The sequence below is a fragment of the Procambarus clarkii genome, chromosome 3, assembly GCF_040958095.1.
Source record: "Procambarus clarkii isolate CNS0578487 chromosome 3, FALCON_Pclarkii_2.0, whole genome shotgun sequence".
In the NCBI taxonomy this organism is placed as follows: Eukaryota; Metazoa; Arthropoda; class Malacostraca; order Decapoda; family Cambaridae; genus Procambarus; species Procambarus clarkii.
The window spans coordinates 18,794,719-18,815,022 of record NC_091152.1 but is presented as its reverse complement, the minus strand read 5'-3'; the positions used below and the strand labels follow the sequence as shown (position 1 = coordinate 18,815,022).

General features: G+C 43.1%; 1 protein-coding gene across 9 annotated transcripts in view; it reads right to left on the bottom strand.

The window, feature by feature from the left end:
- Prp40 (pre-mRNA processing factor 40) overlaps nt 1-20,304 on the bottom strand; it is a 209,078-nt gene that overhangs the window by 157,643 nt on the left and 31,131 nt on the right. For 6 of the 9 annotated variants that reach the window (XM_045746697.2, XM_069329762.1, XM_069329781.1 and 3 more), the window contains 5 exons: nt 17,919-18,064; nt 15,803-15,918; nt 9,987-10,046; nt 817-911; nt 469-606 (listed from right to left, as the gene is read on the bottom strand). In XM_045746697.2, the coding sequence (XP_045602653.1) occupies nt 469-606; nt 817-911; nt 9,987-10,046; nt 15,803-15,918; nt 17,919-18,064 (555 nt within the window). The remainder of the gene's footprint in view (nt 1-468; nt 607-816; nt 912-9,986; nt 10,047-15,802; nt 15,919-17,918; nt 18,065-20,304) is intronic. The other 3 variants (XM_069329775.1, XM_045746696.2, XM_069329757.1) reach the window with 1 other exon arrangement.

Genomic DNA, 20,304 nt, shown 5'->3' with positions numbered 1-20,304 from the left:
GTGGCTTTTCCTCCTTTGGGGGGGTTTGGTGTGTGTTCAATGGTAGATGTGGATGGGGTGTGTGTTCAATGGTAGATGTGGATGGGGTGTGTGTGGAAAGCCTCGGGGATGGGTTGGATTACTTACCAATCTACAAGGTAGGTTGGAAGGTACACTATTCTTCTAGTTAAATTCAATATTTTTTAAATCAGATGAAGATTTTATAAGCTTAAATTTTGTAAATGTTACAAGTATTTTTATTAGCATTTTCTATTTGCTTTTGGGTTACAATGCTGAACCTTAGAGCTGGAGATTCATCTTAGAGGTTAGCTTTTGTAAATCAAGTTTCATAAAACATGTTAGTTTGTGAATGTTACCCAAACTAATGAATGCAATTCAAGACCCCTAAATTAGTCTAAAAACAAGAGTAAAGGGCACTTCAACTTGCAAAGTCTATGTACATAAGGAACAACTGGCCATGTACAGTACCTTCTCTTCCTTGGCACGCTGGACTTTATAAGCATTGAAGGCTTGTTTCTTCTCATTCAGTTTGTTAAAGGCTTCGTAGCGTGCATCATTCTGTATCATACGAACAGCCTTGTCCCAAGTAGCGTCACTAGGCACACCCTGTACAGCAAGCATGCATCATCATCATCATCAATAATGATCATTGTATCTTCAACATCAAAAACAGTAAATTTGTTCTTCTCTGCCAAAAATTCCAGTATTTACATTATATAAATCATTGCAACACAAAAATTGCTTTAAGCCATGTTCATGTAGGAATTCGTTCTCAGCAAATTTGTTTTCATAGAACTTGAAAACTGTGAAACTCACCTTGTCTCTGAGAAATTCTTTGAAGGCTTCTAGTGCTTCTTTCTTGTCCTTAAACACTAGCAGTTTTGGCTCTGCTACCTCCTTCACTACTTCAACTATAACAATATCAATAAGGTAAGAACAAGTACTCACGTTTAAATAATAAGCAAGACTAAAAAATCTACTTTGAAAATATGTATGTTCCTCATGCTTCTATAATATCTATAACATTCACAGTACACAGGAGATGCAATTGTCAAATGTGCCACTTTGCCAGCTGACACTTACTCTGCAGAAATGTTTATTTCTGAGTAGAAATCACTTTATTAGAATTTTGGGAACCACACGGATCAACATTATTCCTGAATTTGCACCTTTCCATTATGCTTTATGCTAGAGTTTACAGAATTGGTAGGATTTACAATAATATTATGGTACATTTTTTATGAAAACATGTAACCCTGTTTTAAGTCACTTGGACCAGATTTTCAATTAGGAAATGAGCATTTACATACACATCTTTTTTTTATAATTTTTATGGCATAGCAGGAAGTAGGTGGTGATTTAATTCTTGAAATTTAATAAAAACACATGAATTTCAAAATTTAGTTTTCTGGGGGACCCAATTATTGCTCTCTGAAGCTATCTTATCGAGATGGTTCCCAACTACTAGACTGCATCAACTGCAGAGTTCTGTTTGACCTACCAGGAACCAGAGACAAAAACTGCCACCCTTACCGAGGTGCAGAGGCAGTTGATACTCTACCACCCCACCAGGAAATCATACAGAAAGTCAAGAGAACAATACAGAACACTGCTGGGTTCATGGAGACCATGCCTCAAAGCTGCCCCAAATAACATAAACAAACAATTAAATCTCAGAACTAGCATGAGCTAGTTTACCCCTCTACCCAGCCACCAGTAGTGGGACGGGAAGAGCTCCAGGTCTCCCTAGTCCTATAACCCAGTTATATAGCTAATGCGGACATGTTTAGTGGTCCTCTGAAGGGTTCCCTTGTCATCAACAAGTCATGCAGCCCCCCCCCCACTGCTTCTAGTCTAAATGCCAGTCACCCTTGGCTTTTGTGTTGTGGGTGGCCATTTGCTTGTTGTTGTTCCATATTTTAGTTAACTTACGTGTGTGGTTTCTGTCTGGTTTATGTTGTGTGAGGCTAGCTTGTACGGTGCTTGAAGCTGCATGTGTTACCTTTGCGGTGTGCACTCTAGTGCTGCCCGTACACTGACAAAAGTTCTCTTCTCTGGTGTGTTTGGGAGTTCGTTCTTTAGAGGCCAGACTACTGGGGTTTGCCAGGGGTCTTTTGCCCTCTGTCTAGACCCTTGCTTGGGGAGCAAACATTTTGGCTGGTTGGGCACACACACAGCATGCCGAAGAAAGCCTTTACAGCTGTGCTGATATCAGTCTACTTATAATATTCTGGTGAGCATCCCCAGTGCCTAGGTGTCCTGTTCATTCCAAGGACAGCTTGGAATTGTGGCATGTGGCACCGATTTCTGCCTTGGTGCACACTTTGTAGGTTGATCCTCTTTCATTAGTCTGGTTCCAAGGCTTGTATTTCTCAGGTCATCAATAGTGTCATTAAGTCCAGCTAGCCTACAGTTCACCTTTGTGCCCCATTATGTTCATAAAGATGCTGTTCTCATAGTGGTCTTTGCTAACATGTCCTGGGCTGAAATTTGGGCATAGAGTTTTTTGCAGTCTAACAGTGTCTTGGTGGCCCAGTATTTAGCTAATGTTCCAGAGCCTCGTCAAGACCACGTTGCCTTGGGGTTTCTCTATTGGTCATCCATCTCTATCTTGATTGTCTCCATTCTCTCCTCTCTGGTGAGTCCTTAATTTTCCTTTTCTCCACGGGTAGTTAGCTTCTGGAAGCAACAAGGGGCTCCTCCAAAAACTCAGCAATGAATGTAATGAAATGCCACCTTCTGGATGAGTCCCAGTGGCTCCCTGATTCCCTCCCCCTCATCCAGATTTGTTAGTGGGTGTCTCTTTGCATCTACTTCAGAACTGACCTCGAAAACTGGAGCTCTGCTCCTCCATTACCAACTGCCAAGTAGTGCTAACTGAGGAAGTACTGTATTGTTAAAGAACTCGTGTTTACAATGCTTGGAGAGTTCGTTTGGCAGTTTCAAGCCTTCAGTCTCTTTGAACCCACTAGTGTGTTCTGTATTGATTTGACTTTCTGGATACTCTTCCTGTTGGGTGGTGGAGTATTAACTGTTCTTAGCACCTCTGTGAGAGAGGGCAAGGTTCTGGCACTGGTCCACAGTAGGCCAAACAGAACTCCACAGCTGATGTGATCTAGTAGGTTAGAGCCATCTCAGTGAGAGCATCAGAGTGCCACCAGAGCTCATCTAGAAAGAGGCGTTTCTTTACATTCAAAACTGGTTTTTTGATCTTCGGTTGGGATACAGTAAATACCAAAAAATCAGCACAGAATGTAATGAAATACAGCTTTCTGGTCGAAACCCAGTGGCTCCCTGAAGCTATCTTGCTGCAGTGGCTCCCTGAAGCTATCATGCTGAGATGGCTCCCCACTACAGTACTTGGTCACATCAGTTGCAGGACTCCTGTTTAACCCACTGAGAACCAAAACCAGATCCAGACCTTGGCCCACCCACCCAGAGGGACAGGAAGCTGGGAATGATTACCACCACCTCTCACTGGAAAAGCATTCATAAAGTCAATAAAGCTTGTTGGAGAAAAGAGCAGCCAACGATGCATACTAACATTGAAGAGCAGGGGTGCCATAGGCACAATCAAAGAACACTGTATAAACATCAGAGGTCCGCGGCTGTTCAACATCCTCCCAGCGAGTATAAGAAATATTGCCAGAACTACCGTGAACATCTTCAAGAGAAAATTAGATAATTTTCTCCAAGGATTGCCAGACTAACCGGGCTGTGGTGGATATGTGGGCTTGAGGGCCGCTCCAAGCAACAGCCTAGTGGACCTAGCTTAACTCCCAGAAACCCATCAAGCAGGTTAATCAACATCATGGGCTCAAGGGCAGACAGCAGGCTGGCTAGTTTTAATAACACTGCAGACAATCTGAGAAATACAAGCCTTGGAACAAGGGGACAAAGGAATCACCAAAGGTGAACCAACAAGGCATCCACCAAGGTACAACTGAAGGCATGCTGCTCCGAAAATGACTCCGAAACACTCAGTCGCTTCGGGACCAGAAGCAACAAAATTTGCACAACTCCGGAATGAAAGTGTCACTGCCCAACAGGCAGCAAGGCGGGCACAACCAGTGATTATCACCCCCTGAGACAAGGGGACAGAGCAACCTTCCGACTTTCACGAAGTAAGAGGGGACCAAGGGATCGCATCCACTGGACCACAGAGCCCCCACGGGGTTTCCCAGGGCCCCTCGTCATGGTATTCCGCTAAGGGAAGCCCAGGCAGGGTACTGCTAGCCGGAGCCCAAACTATCAAGCAAACTGTTAAAGCTGAACCCCCGGGACATGTACACTCGTGGGGGGGGGGGCCTAGCAGAGGACCACAAAGTAACAATAGGGTATGACCAACCAATTGGCAGACCTCCCCCCCCCCCACCAGGCAGCTAGACAAAAAGAAAAAGAAAAACCCCGCAAGAGGACAAAGTACACAGGCGGAACAGAGCCATCCACTATGTGAGGTGATAACTAGCAGCACAATACCCTGCGCCCTTACCAATGACGAAAACTATCCCCCTACCCAGAGACAAACAGGAAAACACAGAAACCCCAGCTAACTCCAAGGCAGTCAATCACTGAGCAGCAAAAAGACAGAGAAGGTAGATCCCAAAGTGACTTGTGAAAGGTGGCCCCAAGCCCCAATGGCAGCACTTACAGGGCATCTAGGAAAGGAAACCCCTAGGTGCATGCAGCCTGAGTAATGAAGAAATTACTCCTGGCTCGCACACCGACCATAGAGACAGTACCACACCACAAGGCACAGAACTAAAACAATTTGCTGGAACCAGAGGCACACAACCTTGCCAGTGTCCCATCAGCCAAGAACTGAAGCGTGGGTAGCCAGTGTGAAGGTCTTGGTTTCCCCTTCCCCCTTCCAAGGGAGGGGATGAGCAGACAGCGGCGTGGCAACATGGTGAAGTCATGCCAGTTTGCTTGTTTTCATTTGGGGAGTTCTGTACACTCATTTGGATCTTTTTAGCAATGTTTTCATCAGAATAGGGGTTTGTTTTGAGGCGCTTACCTTTCTGGGTGCCTGATCCGGTCGATGGCAGCCATAGAATGCTTCCAATCACACGGGGGTTTCTATAGGCCATTGCTCCTCGTGCCTCTCTGAGGTGGCCAGGTTCTGGCTCGTGGTCCCCAGTAGGCCCAGTACTCTATGCACATTGACTGATACCAGAAATCTAATATATCCATATCAGCCTGGATAGTCTGGAGGAACAGCCTGGAGGAAAAGGAGAAGGCTGCAAACAAACTGCCCACCAGGGCCAAAAGAACTAAACTCCCACCTCCAGAAAATAGCTTGAAGCTCCTCAACTGTGCATAGTGAGGTAAGAGCCAACAAACACACGACTTTGAGAAAAATATCCCTGACTGCAGGGGGAAATGGGAACTGAGGAGAGGAAAGAAATGCCAACATCTTGTCAAGAGACCAAGATGGCTCAGAAGGCACATAAACTGGTTGAAAGTGAAAGAGAGCACCTGAGAAAACTTGCAGAATACACGGATGTCCTATCAAAGCTGAACGCAACCAACTGCAGCTCTGACAACACCAAACAATAAGGTGCAACAGTATTAGACGTAAGATGCAGATCCAAAAACTATGACAAAACAGAACAGAACTCCCTGGACTGACACCGAAGAAAGACGATGAAGAGACAGAGGCGACATGAGTGCCAAGCAGCTTCCTACAGCTGCTGCAGAGAGATGCAAATAGGACACTAAAAACCCAGCTACCTGCTTGCAATACAAATGTGATAAACCTGCATCAGAAACTCTAGACATATTGATATAGAGCAGAGGAGAGGGTCTAACCAAAAAGGTACATCACTGGGCTGATCTGTTGAAAAGGCAGAGCTAGAGAAAAATGCCCGAGTTCAGAAACCAGGCCAAAAGAGCTGGAAGACAATGCTGAATTGACCACCAAGGAGCCAGAAGGATCACTTTGCCTAAGTACTACTCCAATCTGGACAGCACTCAGAGCAACAACCGAACTTGGGAAAAGAAACCCCACCTCAATTAACCAGTACAGCTGAAAGGTATCCACCTCAAGTCTTATGATTGGAAAAACAAAAAAAAATCACTTAGGAGGGAAGATGCCAGTTCTACGTCAATGCAAAGAACTGCACCTCGGGGTGCCTGAATGTCTCTCAAAGCCAATGGAAGGACGCATCTTGCACATCATGTTGTGTCTGACAGAACGACCCCAATCATCAACCATGGGAGATCTGGTAAGTGCTGGGCACAAAACCCCAAACCAGAGCTGAGGTGTCCATGAATACACTGAGTGATGAAGAAGGATGGTGACATGGGAAGGAACCCTGCAAAACTTAAAGAAGAAGTTGGTGAAGCAAGAGCAGCTGAAGGGCAGGGGTCTGAACCAGAAGTCCCGGATGCTGCTAAAAGGGCGGAACCGGAGAAACCAGTACAGCGCTCAGAACCAAAGCCTGCCCTGGGAAATACCAGGAAGACAACGTTCAGGCTCCTGCAGTCACTCAACCAGCTGATAAGTCACCCGGGGCCAGTCCAACACCGGACTGTGACAACCAGGCCTGAACCTGGAATGGAATCAACTGGGACTTCTGCCAGTTCACCAGGAACCCAAACCTGGCGAGATTGTGAATAACCAGATCTCTGGCCAGCTGACAAGCAGATTGATTGGGGCCTAAACCAGCCAGTCATTGAAGTAGTCCAACAAAGGAACCCCTAAGAGTTGGGTCACCTTTACATTACCTGGTAAACCTGGTAAAAAAAAGGAGGCAGCAGATTCAAGCCAAAACAATAGAACCTTGAAGCAGTAAACTTGATGTTCCACAATAAAACCTGAACAGTCCCTGAGGTCCAGGGGCACCATCCAAGAATCTACCTGCAAAAATAAGCAAACCTGAGCGAAGATGGTCATGCAAAAAGTCCAACAGGAAATGTAGCTTTACAGACTGAGGATGTACTGTATATCCGCTGAGTCCCGCTTGGGGGACTGGGAACAATTGGGACATCCACCAAGGAGACAAGTTTTTCCACTAAGTCCGAGTCCAACCACATCACAATGTCCCTGCACACCTGAAGGGAGGATTCCTGTCCCACTCCAACAAGGGCTAAGGGAGACCATCCAGAAGGCCCATGTTCACCCCTTTGACAGTAATATGGGCAGATGCCTCCCCCAATGTTATTGTCAAAGGGGTGAACCGTGAAAGGTTCTGTGTGAATCACAAAAAGCACCATCTTTCCATGACACAATAGCAATGATGAGCGCAAGATGAAACTGCAGAAAGAAGAAGCATGAAGTCCCATGAATCTAACTCGATCAAGGGCTTACCCTGAGCAACAGCAGGTGACTCAATCTTACTAGACCGCCTCAAAAAAAGTGGGGGAAGAACCCCAATAAAATGACAACTGACTGATGCGCTGAAGGGTAGAAGGAACAGCCAAAAGGATCCAAGCGACAGCATCCTCAGAAAAGAGGAAAAACAAAAAAGGGGCAGACAAGAGGGATAAGGACCAGCTAAACCTAAAGACTGAGCGCTGGCCAAACACAACTCTGTAGCCAACTCTGACCATGTAGTTGGGAGCCAATTTGGTGAAAGAGCTTCAGGGAGTCAGTCACTAGGGGCACCCCAGAAAATTATCATTTTTTCTTACAGAATGATAAATTTGCATGCAAAAAATTTGAAAACAAATTCTGGTAATGGAATGGAATTAAATGGAATTACCAAATGGAATTACCAATTACCAAAATGGAATTTACCAATTCTATTTTTCCAAATTTTCCAAATTCCAAATTCAAATTTACCGAATTACCAAAATGGAATTACCAAATTCTGGTAAAGGGGCCTAACTGGCCGACCCCTCACAGTGTTCAAGAGAGAACTGGATAAGCACCTCCAAAGGATACCTGATCAACCAGGCTGTGACTCATACGTCAGGCTGCGAGCAGCCGCGTCCAACAGCCTGGTTGATCAGTCCGGCAATCAGGAGGCCTGGTCGACGACCGGGCCGTGGGGACGCTAAGCCCCGGAAGCACCTCAAGGTAGCCTCAAGGTATGTTAAGTGTACACAGAAGCCTGGTGGAGGGGTCAATGCATGCATCCGCACTAGATATGCAATTCGCTGATTCAATGCAGGAATGAGTGGGCATCAATGATCAAATTGGATGGTTTTGTATGTTTGTAGCATCACTCATTACTTTACATTATGTATTTTCTGAAGGATTGGTGTGGTAGCTATCCACTTACAAACTTGGTCTAGGTTTTTCTGTTTAAAAACCACAGATGAATTTAAAATATTTTTTTCCCCTTTGATATGGGCTTTCTTAGCTATTCATATTTAACCCATGGTCAGCAGCTTTGAAAAAATTGTCATATTATCTATGTGCAAAAAATTCCAAAAAATATTTTTTTATTATAGAATTATTAATTTGTATGCAAAATGTAAGAAAAACACAAAAATAAGTGAATACAGTATTTTTCTTTTCACTGGGTGGAGGCACTCTGTAAAGCTGCATCTGTCACTTGTCAACACCCAGTGCTCGACTGTGCTGCCACTTCCTGTTTTATCCTCAAATGTGTCACTGATTGTTTTTATCATTTTTTCCCTTTATTTACATCAAATTAGAGCTATTATATCCATATTTGCATCATACATGTAAAACTCAAGACAATATTTGTTTAAAATCATACGACGATGATTGCATTCCCTTGGTAACATTCATGACGATAACCGCATTCGTAACTATGAAATGGTAACAGGATTTCTTTCAATGGTCAAGGTAAACTCCATTACATCCACATAAGCTTATTATATCCATATTTGCATCATACATGTAAAATCCAGACAATAATGGTTTAAATCATCATATGAAGATATCTGCATTACCCTGTGAATCAACAAAGGACAATCACCGCAGCCTAAGGCTTAAGGTTAAACTTGTACTTTTTATCTATTAATTAAATAAAAGTGCATTGCACCGCAGGGATTAAAGAAAAACTCAGTTCTTACCAAGCCTGAGTTTTTGTGTTAAATAACTTATGTACTTAATAATTATTATAATAACTACATCTGAACTGTATAACACACAAAATTGTCCCCTGAAACAGCTGAAGGGAAGTGTCTTGTAACCCAATCCTTTGCTGCTATTCTGTCTGGGATTCTAGTCCAGGACCCAGATTCACGAAATAGTTACACAAGTACTTACGAACATGTACATCTTTCCTCAATCTTTGACGGATTTGGTTACATTTATTAAACAGTCTACAAGCATGAAAACTCCCCAATCAACTGTTGTTATTGTTATAAACAGCCTCCTGGTGCTTTGGAGCTCATTAAATGTTTAAAAGTTGTAAACAAAACCGCCAAAGATTGAGAAAAAGTGTACAGGTTCGTAAGTGCATGCGTAACTGCTTCGTGAATCTGTCCCCCAGGAATAGATTCAAACATCGGCAGGAAAGACCAAATTGTAATGTGATGGTAATCACAAGCCACTAGTACACAACCACCTCAATGCACAGTAATCGAGTCAAAATGCTAGCAGTTATATCATAGGCATTCATTACACTCATTTAGAACTATAACAATGATAACGTCATTGGTATACAAACCAAGCAATACCAACAAAAGTTATTAATGACTGACAACAGTGGTCCAAGAGATCAACAAATGATGATGACTGCACATTGAGGGTGAAGGGTATTGAACATAGACAGACACCAAACATTTTTACATAAAAATGGCCTAAACTCTCCCTGCATTTTAAAACTGAGAGCACTTTATACGTGGGTATTACCCGAGTATAAAACCAAATAAATAAATAAAAAAAAAAAAGAATTTATGTGCAATTTTTTCTTTAAATCTACAAAAACATTACTAATAAATTAGTTGACTAATTTAAGAATTAGTAGGCAGTGAATTTGTGACAGAACACACGCTACCCATCAAGAAACATTATAGAGTACAGTATTAAAGAACTACGAACATAAATAAATGTATCACAGCACCTGGAACTATGGGCTTAACAGGTTCTTCTTTCTCCGACGGGCTCGGCTTCTTCTCAGGGACTTGAAACAAGAAAGATCTAGCATGAAGCCACTCTTTACTCTGTTACTGTTTAATGTTTATCTTTCTAGAACTCCTCCTCCTCCTCCTCTGATAGGCTAGATCATAATACATGATACTCTCTATTTAATGTACATATAACATGATACACAGCTAAAAATTTCCTAAGCATAATAGAAACACATGTAAAGCAAATTATATGAAATATTACTAGTGTATATAGTTAAACTTCATTACTATATACTCTAGTAATGAGGCATAACAACAGACATTTGCAACTCACCACAAACTTCATTATCATACTCCCATCAACTCTCCCAAGAGTACATTACTGTATTGCCATTCCTCTAAAATAGTAATACAGTGGTACCTCGCATAACGAATTTAATCCGTTCCATGTTCGTCATGTGAAACGGACGTCATACAAAACGAGTGTCCCCCATGTAACCAGTGTGATGCACTGTGTTTATTGTGAAATTTCCCCATTGTGCATGACATCAAATGTTCCCCAAAATATAATTTTTCTTTGTAAAATGATAAATTACCGTCCCTGAACATGTCTATGTAAAAATAATTACCAAATTCCACTTACTTTGGCTGTGAGGGCGTGGACAAGGTGCGCTGTGACGTCATCAGGGCCTGGTCGCCCGTGTGTGAAGCTCCCAGACACGGTCACGCAGGCCATTCAAGCACAGCGTGTTGCCATAAATATATTTTCACAATTTTTTTCTATGCATTTCCAATGCGGTTTTATTTGTTTCTTTTATCGTATATGATGCATATTTGTGACCTTTACAATATGTATACAATAGAATGTTCATAATTTTCCATGAAACTGTGATACATGTGTCAGTAATGTGTCCACAATAAATGTTTATTGTCACAATATTACGTGGTAAAAATTCACTAAAATTACAATATGTACAGTTTCACATACTATTTACACAGTAACACACTGTATTACACACTCAGTACTTTGGAGGTGCGTAATAGTCAACGAAGTAGTCCATGGTACACAGCGCGACTTTGCTCTCCTTGCACCAGCTACAGATAGATTTTTGTTTCCTGTTTCATCGTTCTGTGTGCTTGCAAATAACGCACTCGCGTGCACCCTTGGCTGTAGTACTTGTAGGTGGTATGTAGCCAAGCTTGTAAAGCATAAAGTAGTATTGAAACGATTATAGGAAAAGCTCAATTTGTAAGATAGTCTTGAAAAGATCGCTTTGTAAGGTCCCACACAGGAAGAGATTCAGCTAGCCTCAAAGAGTGTCTGTCCATCAGTCAGGAAGAGATTCAGCTAGCCTCAAAGAGTGTCCATCAGTCAGGAAGAGATTCAGGTATTCTTGAAAATATCAATGAACACCACCATAATGGAAGCCGCTAACATTGTTCATCTATGCTACTTGTATCAGATGCATCATCACTGAACGCAGAAAACGATTCATCTATGTATCATCTATATACATTAGAGATGGCAAGGGTGGGGCTCAGAGCTACACCTGGATACGCTCGCTGTATCATCCTCATAGGTGCTGTATCACTGGCATCCGACCGTTGTGTTAAGCCCTTATTGCGCCTAGCTTCACCAATGTTATGACCCTTATGTTCTTCAAACAATAGGGTCTGAATTGCACCGACTGAGCACAGTCTTTCAACACCGTGTGGGACAGGTGTTTGAGAGCCAGAGGCACGTGTGCGACAAATGGTTGCTCACGCACTACTAACCCAGCCAACAGCCCTTGTCTTTCATATTCGTTATAGCAAAAGGTTCGTTCAGTGTTTGTTGGGTAGGCTGCTCCATTATGACAATCTTTCTTTGTTTCAAATGTGTTCCATTTGTTTTGTATTTGTCACTTACGTCTCAATAATGGAGCAGCCTACCCAACAAACACTGAACGAACCTTTATGACATTTGTCCATTTTTCAAATTGTTTCAACAGTTCTTTTATTTTTCGTTTTTTTTTTTTTTTTTAAGAAACATGGAGCAGCCGACCTGTAGACCACCGAACGAACCTTTTTGACATTTGTACTGGTTTTCAAAATTCTTCATTTTTTTTATTATTTACGTTTTTTGTATGTAAGAAACATGGAGTAGCCTACCTGCCGACCACCGAATGAACCTTTTGCTATAAGACAAATGAAAAATAAATATTGAACACATTTGAAGAAAGGAAAATGTCATAATGGTTTATTCAGTGTATGTAAGGTAGGCTTCTCCATTATTGAGACGTAAATGACAAATAAAAAACAAATGGAACACATTTGAAACAAAGAAAAATTGTTATAATGGAGCAGCCTACCTGCCGAACACCGAACGAACCTTTTTGACATTTGTTGTATATCAGACATTTCATTTCTTTTTTCCTACAAAAATGTCAATGCTTTGCAACATCTCAGCAGTCACCCTTTTATATCCCAGCATCATTAGCATCTTTAAACAAGACCAACATAATATATGTGCATTGTCGGAGGCGTCTAAGAATGTGCAAGCAGCAGCACGACCCCACCGTGTGGTGTTGACGTTACTCAAACCAGCATTCGTCATACGGGACGATTTGACGCCGATCGGGCCATTCGTTACCCAAAATATTCGTCTTTTGGGGCAATCGTTATGCGAGGTACCACTGTACTATGTTACCTGAGAAATTCAAATGGAGCTCTGAGGTGACTCGAACCTGCAACCGAGACACTCCCAGTCGCTCATCTTGCAACTGAATCAATCTTACAAAAAGCCCTAACTTGTTAATTATACAATCTGGATTCCACTGAAACCTCTTGAAGTCTGGAGGCTTCTACTGAAGCCAGTCCAAGTTTTACGTATAACCCCAAAGCGCTCGGGTGCCAGTAAAATAGTTCATTCACTGCATGCCCCAACTTCAGATACACAATGAAATCACACTAATGTGGAATGTATCAATGAGAAAATCAACTGAAGCTCTGAACTACTTCACCAGTGCCCGAGTTCTTGAGGGGTTACAAGTAAAACATGGATTGGCTTCAGTAGACGCTTCTGGACTTGCAGAGGTTTCAGTGGAATCCTGGTTGTATAACTGTTATTAAGTTAGGGTGGTACCGTACAGTGGTAAGGTGAGCGGCTGCGAGTGCCTTCCTGTGGGTTCGAGTCACCTTAGAGCGTCCATTTAATTTTCTCATTAATATATATATCATGTTAGTGTGATTCATTTGTGTAACTATGTTACCTAGTGGTTATGTAGTAATGGTTCCCACAATCAATGTCCCCGTGGGCAGGTCTCTGACCAGGCCCTTACCCCCCCCCCCCCCTGGCTGGTGGTCTGGTCAGCAGGCTATTGGACGTGGCTGCTCAGTCTGATGTATCATAACCTAGTTTACCCGTATCCTCTGGAGGTGTTAATCAAGTTCTCCTTTGAACACCGTGAGAGATTAGACAGTTGTGCCCCTTATGTTTAGAGGGAGTATGCTGAGTCTTGGGTGTTTTAAGTTGAAAGAGTTCTTTCTCATTGTACTTATTGTAACTGCTTTTCAACAAGGTCATTTTGTACTTCCTGCCATGCCTTCTGGTCTCATGTGGTGTTATTTCCATGTGTGGATTTGGAACCAGTCCCTATAATATTTTCCCGTGTGTAAATTATTATGTATCTCTCTCACTCACACTCTAAGGAATACAAATTTTAAACATTTTAAGCAATCCCAATAATATAATGCTATATTGACTTGATTCTAGCAATAAAAAATCTTTGCAAATTTTCCAGGTCAGCCATTTCTCTAGCTTTGAATGGCATTGCTATTGTTCAACAGTATTCCTATATAGAAAGCACTAGGAGTCTTGACGAGTGTCATCATTGGTTAGCGTGATTACTGTATTTTAAATGTCATGCAGAGCTTAGGCCTTCACAGCTGCATTGATTAGGGTGTGGTGGTCTACGTATATTATTCCCGGCACAGCATCCCTCGTGCCTGGGAGTCCTCTTTTGTAGGTCCTTCAGGCCCTGGTAATCCCAAGTCATCCACAAGCTATCTCTGCTGACCATATCAAAGGCCTTGGTCAGGTCAACAAAGGTCATGAAGAGGTCACGATGTTGCTCTTAGCATTTTTCTTGGAGCTGGCATGCAGCAAATATCATATCGACAGTTTTGTGTGGAAGCTGCATTGGCTTTCTGGGAGGAGACCCTGCTTAAGGTGTTGAGGCAGAATCTTCCCGGAGATGGACTAGAGTGAAATACCTCGGCGATTATCGCAAGACTGACGGTTGCCTTTCCTCTTGTTGACGTGAACTATGCTGGCATCTTTTAATTGTCGTGGGACCCTTTATTTCACATGAACTGAAAGAGCTTTTGTCAGTTTCTGCATCATGGCTGGGCCTCCTGTTTTGTATATGTTGGCAGCAATACCAGACAGCCAAAGCAACTATCATCATAGGATGGTTACTATCCATTTTAGTAGAAAATATTGAAAATATTAGTGTTCAGTGGTATACTGAACTAGACATTTCCTCAGTACAATAAAGTTTGTCTGATCATAAAATTTACCAAAATTATTCTTAGTTCATTTAATTTTGTAACATTTGATATGTTGAGTGTCAATATTAATATTATTACTCAGCTTCCTAATTTTATTGGGTGGAAAGATGTTAACCTCTTAAACTTGAAGAGATTTTCATTCATTCACAATATGAGAAACTACACACTAGCAGAAACAGGCCCCACGAGACGCCAGTAAATTATCCACAGTGACATGCCACCGCTTCGAAAAGACAAGGTATAGAGTGCTTCTCCGAAGCTGTTATATACAGCATAACACACTGACTCCCTTTCATCACAAACTACCACCACTCAGCCCTGTGCCCTACCAATACAACCCATTCTCGCACTTTCGTATAGTCAATATTGACTTATTAAATACGTGCATATGTGACATAATAAACTTACTAGTTTATTTTTGAAAAGCTTCATAGAAAACACCGACCTTACCTAACCTTCTTAGTATGTTAAGATAGGTATCTTATTGCTTCGTAATTACAATTATTACTTAACCTATTATAGGTATAGGTTAAGTAATAATTGTAATTACGAAACAATAAGATGCTTATCTTAACATACTAAGAAGGTTAGGTAAGGTCAGTGTTTTCTATGAAACTTTTCAAGGTAAACTAGTATGTTTAGTATGTCACATATGCACGTATTTAATAAGTCAATATTGACTGTAAGAAAGTGCGAGAATGGGTTGATCAATACCATACACTATTTGTTGTTCCATCTCAATCTCACCATATCCACCCACTTCTTCCCAAACTTTCTTTCCTGTGCCTATACTCAAATCCACTTAAATACTTACTTTTCACCAGTAACATCATCCATTCATTCAACATGCCAAAACTATCTAGGTACTATCCTCAATCTTGAAATTGACAAACTTGTCACTAAACATCTTTGTGTGACATTTACATGTAAATGTCACACAAAAACTGTATGAAAATGATACTAAACTCTGAAACTAAATGATACTAAACAAAAACTATGAGAAAACTGTAATGCAGGATATTATGTTTTCTTAAAAAACTTATGATCCATGGGATGTAACATTGTTTGCTTGACGAATCACACACTACATTTACACCATCCAGGCACACGAAGACAGAACATATCTCTCACTACATCCAGCCCCTTTGAATAAGTATTATAACAAAGTAAACTGCATAATCCCAAGCTACTGAACATTCCAATAAACTTTCAAAAGTAGTAATACTTTAACAAATGATTGCAAATGTATGTAACCTACCTTTATCTGCAGTAGGAACTTGAATGGCAGCAAGAGTAGCAGCCATAGCTTGGTCAAGAGCAGCAGAGGTTGCCTTTTTGTCTGGTGCTGCAACAGTATTGTTCTTAGGGGCACTCCTGAAACAATATTACTATCTTGTTGAAAACAATAACTATAATACAAATGTACTAGGTATTTAACTCAAAATAATATTTAATGGTGCATATTGAAAGTACAAAAATTTCTTGTAAAATTATTACATTCCCACTTTTTTGGGGAAGTCCATCGATGGCTTCCTGTAACACTGATATTGCTCCAATCTACCAGTCATGTCAGTTGCACGAGTTCGTCTGGCCTATCAGGGACCATAGCCAAAACCCGACCTGTCACATGAGGCAGAGAGAGCAAGTGGCATTCTATCATTTCACCGGGACAGCATACAGCAAAGTTTTACAGACAACTGCTGGGTTCACAAGCCTCAAACAACTAAAATGCTAATAGCTCTCCAAACAATACAAAACTGCCAAAGAAAAACAAAACTAGCTAGAATTTGAAAGTACTAAATGCAGTTACCAGGCAGCTCAACGCTCAGTCCAGACTCAGCGCACAGATCAGTTCAATTGTTGATGCATGGCCTAGAGCAACACTATAGAGCCCCCTCTGTTACATCATCTTGCAGCAAATCCCTGAGCTTCTAAGCTAAATACTGACCATCCTAGTACTCATCCTGTGGGGTGCCTTTCTTTGTTAGTATATCATTCCATTATATTATTGCTTTGTGTGTGTGTTTTGTTGTGTGAACTTGGCTATTTATGTTATGATCTGAATGTGCTCAGCAGTTACTTCCCTGGGTGTCAGTCACGAGCACTACCTTTGTGTTCACAGAGTTCAATCTCTGGGGAATTCTGGAGTTCAACCTTTCGAGGCCAGGCCATAGGAGTGGAGTGCCTTACCTCGGGCATAACAAGGGGGGAGGGGGGGTCTTCCAGCATCTCTGTTTAGACCCTTGGTTGGGAGTGTTTATTAGGTTTTGTGGGGTGCACTTGAAACTCATGCACAATGTTATCCTGCAAGTCAGTCCTCATGCGCCATCTTGCAACATAGGTGTCTGCTTGTGATTCCAGTTTTTCTCTGGCAAGTACCCCAGTGTCTGGGAGCACCTGTCTGGTACATTACCAGCAGACCCCGTTATTCCCCCAGCAGGTCTGTAACGAGGTCAATTAAACAAAGGATGACCCACTGAACCTGTTCTTTCCAATGGTGAGTTTAAAGGCTGTTTGTCACCTTTGCTCTGTGGAAATGAACCTTCTATCTGCCTCTACCATACTTTTGGTAGAGGCAACCTTTTACGTTGATGCTTTATGACACCAAATTCTGTGGGGTTTGTTCCCCACAGGTTTTTATCTTTTAACCTGCCTCTGAAGTAGGGTTCCCAAAATCTATATTGCTTATAGTAGTGAGCAAACTATCACTTGCAAATTTATAATAAATGCCAGCTTCTTATAAAAGCAGCCCAATATGTACCATGAAGCAGCATTTCATAGCTGGCTTTTCATTTGGGCTACAAGGAGCCCATTTGGGATATTTGTAGCCCAATCTGGCTAGCCTGCCCTGAAGTAGAGGCATTTCAGGCAACTGCAGCCTTTTGGGCTTGCTTTGCCTGGTTTCACAGCTTTGCCCGCAAAGTTGAACCGTTAAATTTGGTGATTTGTATATTAGAATAATATACAAGATTATTTTCTCTATTTTTATTTCCAGTACTTCTACCACCTCATGTGTAGAGTTAAGGAGCTCCGAGCATACAAGGTCCTCGCTTATATACAAACCTACTCCTCCATGTGGCCTATTTACCCTATCACATCTATACAGATTATATTCTGGTATTCAGATCTCACTGCCCATGACTTCCCCTGCACGAATTTATGGGACTGTTCCAAATGTTGCATTTACCTGAGAGGAGGCTATTTATGAATGGCATTTTCTTTGCCTTTGTTTTTAGTCCTTGTATGTTGGCAAAGTTTAATGTTTTCCTGGGGCAAATCCCATTTGCTTTTTGATGGTCGACAATAATGTACTATTACTACTGTTAATAAAATATCCCACTAAAACAATACAAAAAATCCTCTAAATTACTTACGTATTTTCTTCTGAAGAAATTTTTGTTTTCAGATCCTCCAGCTCCTTTGGAACTGTCCAACGTGACTCCTTTGTATTTACATTGTGGTAATAAATCTTTCCACTTTCTGACTTGTATTCTTTCCATGGACACTGGGAGAGTAGCAACTGGAAAAAACAAAAACAAAATCCATATTAAATTTAAAAATATATCCAGCAATTTAATTTTTCGCCTAGGAAAATAAAAAGCCAGCGTTGAATGGAATGAAATGCCATTTTCTGGGTGTGACCCAGAGGCTCCCCAGAGATATACGGGGCTGATGTGCAAGTATTATACCGTGACAACAGTCAATGAATCGAGTTCTTAGCCTACCGGGAACCACGAGCCAGATCCTGTGCCCCCCCCCCCCCCATCAGAGGAACGAGGAACAATGGCCTATAGACACTTCCATGTTGTTGGAAGCAGTCTATGTTGGCCATCTACCAGGTCAGGCACCCAGAAAGGTAGAAATCCCAAAACAAACTACAGCTGGTTAAAAATTGCAAACCGAAAGCTGAACAAGCAGGCAGAACTCTCCAATCAGAAAACAAGCAAACAAGCACGACATCACCACAGCCGCCGCGCTGCTGTATGAACAGCTCCCCCTCCCTGGGAGGGGAAAGGGGAAGCCCCAGACCTTCCGTGCCAGTTACCCCACCCAGTTCAGAGGCTGAATATAAATAATGTGAAAAAAAACTGACCTCCGGAAAGATGGAACCGACGCACCCGGGGGACACAGAACCGAACCTGGGGAGGGGCTGACACCAAATCCAACTTGTATGCAGAGGGGAGAAAAGAGAACCACACTCCTTGTAACAACAAGCCCCGCTCAGAGGGCAGAAAAACCCAGGCGGGGTCCAGTGGGGCCCAAGGCCTCAAAGTCAGCCCCTCCCCTGCCCCAGGATCCTCCTCCACGGGACCCGGGGCTGAGTCATCGCCCAGAGCACCGGCCTCTAAAGAAAAGGCCGGCGCAGCCGTGTAAGCAGGACGGAAGGGGGGCCACTGGTCAGACCCGGAGGCTGCGGCAGGGAGATCAGACTCGAATGCCTCCATCACCACACCGGAAGGGGCATCCCCCAAGACTGCCCGAGTCTCAAGACCGTCTAAACCCTGCCCCGACTCAAAAACCCTCAAACACATCAGCGGCCAGAAGAAGAGGGAGGGGGGGGGGGGGGGGGACCGGACCAAACCACAACAGGGGAAGAACGAGGGGGTGCGGACTGAACCAAGGTCGAAGTGACCCCCACCCCCAAGTCCGGGTCACTATTAGCAAAACAGGGCAGCCTCAGGGCATCCAGGTTAGTAACCAACCGAGCGCATTGCAACAGCCTAAAGCACACATGCAAAGCCTGCACTGCCTGTACCCATAGAAGATCATTAGACTGGGTAAACTGAGTCACCAGTAAGCAACAAAACTCGCAGGACTCCGGGTCAAAAATGTCACCGACCCAACAGGCTGCATGACGGAGGCAAAATCAGTGAGTCACCCTGAGACGAGAGGACCGAGCAACTCTCGAACTCGCACGTAGCAGGAGGGGGACTCCGGGGACACATCCTTTAGACCCACGCTTCCCCTAGGGGTTTCCCAGGGTCCTGACACAGAACTAATGCTCAGGGAATCTCAGGCAGGGTACTGCTAACCGGCACCCAAAACTACCAAGCAACCTACTATAACTGAACCTCAGGGACATGTACACTCACGGGGACCTAGCAGGGGGCACCACCAGAAGAACCGTGCTCAGGCTACAAGCAGAAATGGGGAAAGCAAGACAGAACCCCCACAAGGCAAAAACAAAACCCCGCAAGAGGACAACGTACCTCAAGGAACAGAGCCGGCCGCTATGAATAGTGAAAACAAGCTGAGCAGCACCCTGTGCCCCGTACCAGTGCAACTGCCTTTTATTCTAAGGTAAACAAGGAAGACAAAACCCCCCCCCAAGCACTCAAAGGGCAGCCAGAAAACCGAGCAGTAAACCGGCCCAGCAGAGGCAGGCCCCGAAGGATTTGTGGAATTGAACCCTAAGCTCCAAAGCCAGTACTTAAAGGGCACCTAAGGACGAGAACCCTAGGCACATGCAGCCAGAGTACTGTAGAATAACTCCTGGCTCTTGCACCTCTGGAAGACGGCACCACATTCAGAGCACAGTGCTGGAATCACTGGAGCCAGAGCCCACGACCACTGCCTCTAGCATCAGCCTTAGAACTGAAGGGCAGATAGCTGGCGCGGGGGTCTGGGGCTCCCCCTTCCCCCTCCCGAGGAGGGAGGTGGAGGAGCTGCACAGACAGCGGCACGGCGATGTGTGACGTCATGTTCATTTGCTCATTTTTTTAGGGGAGTTCTATCCACTTGTTCGGCTTTTGGTAGCAA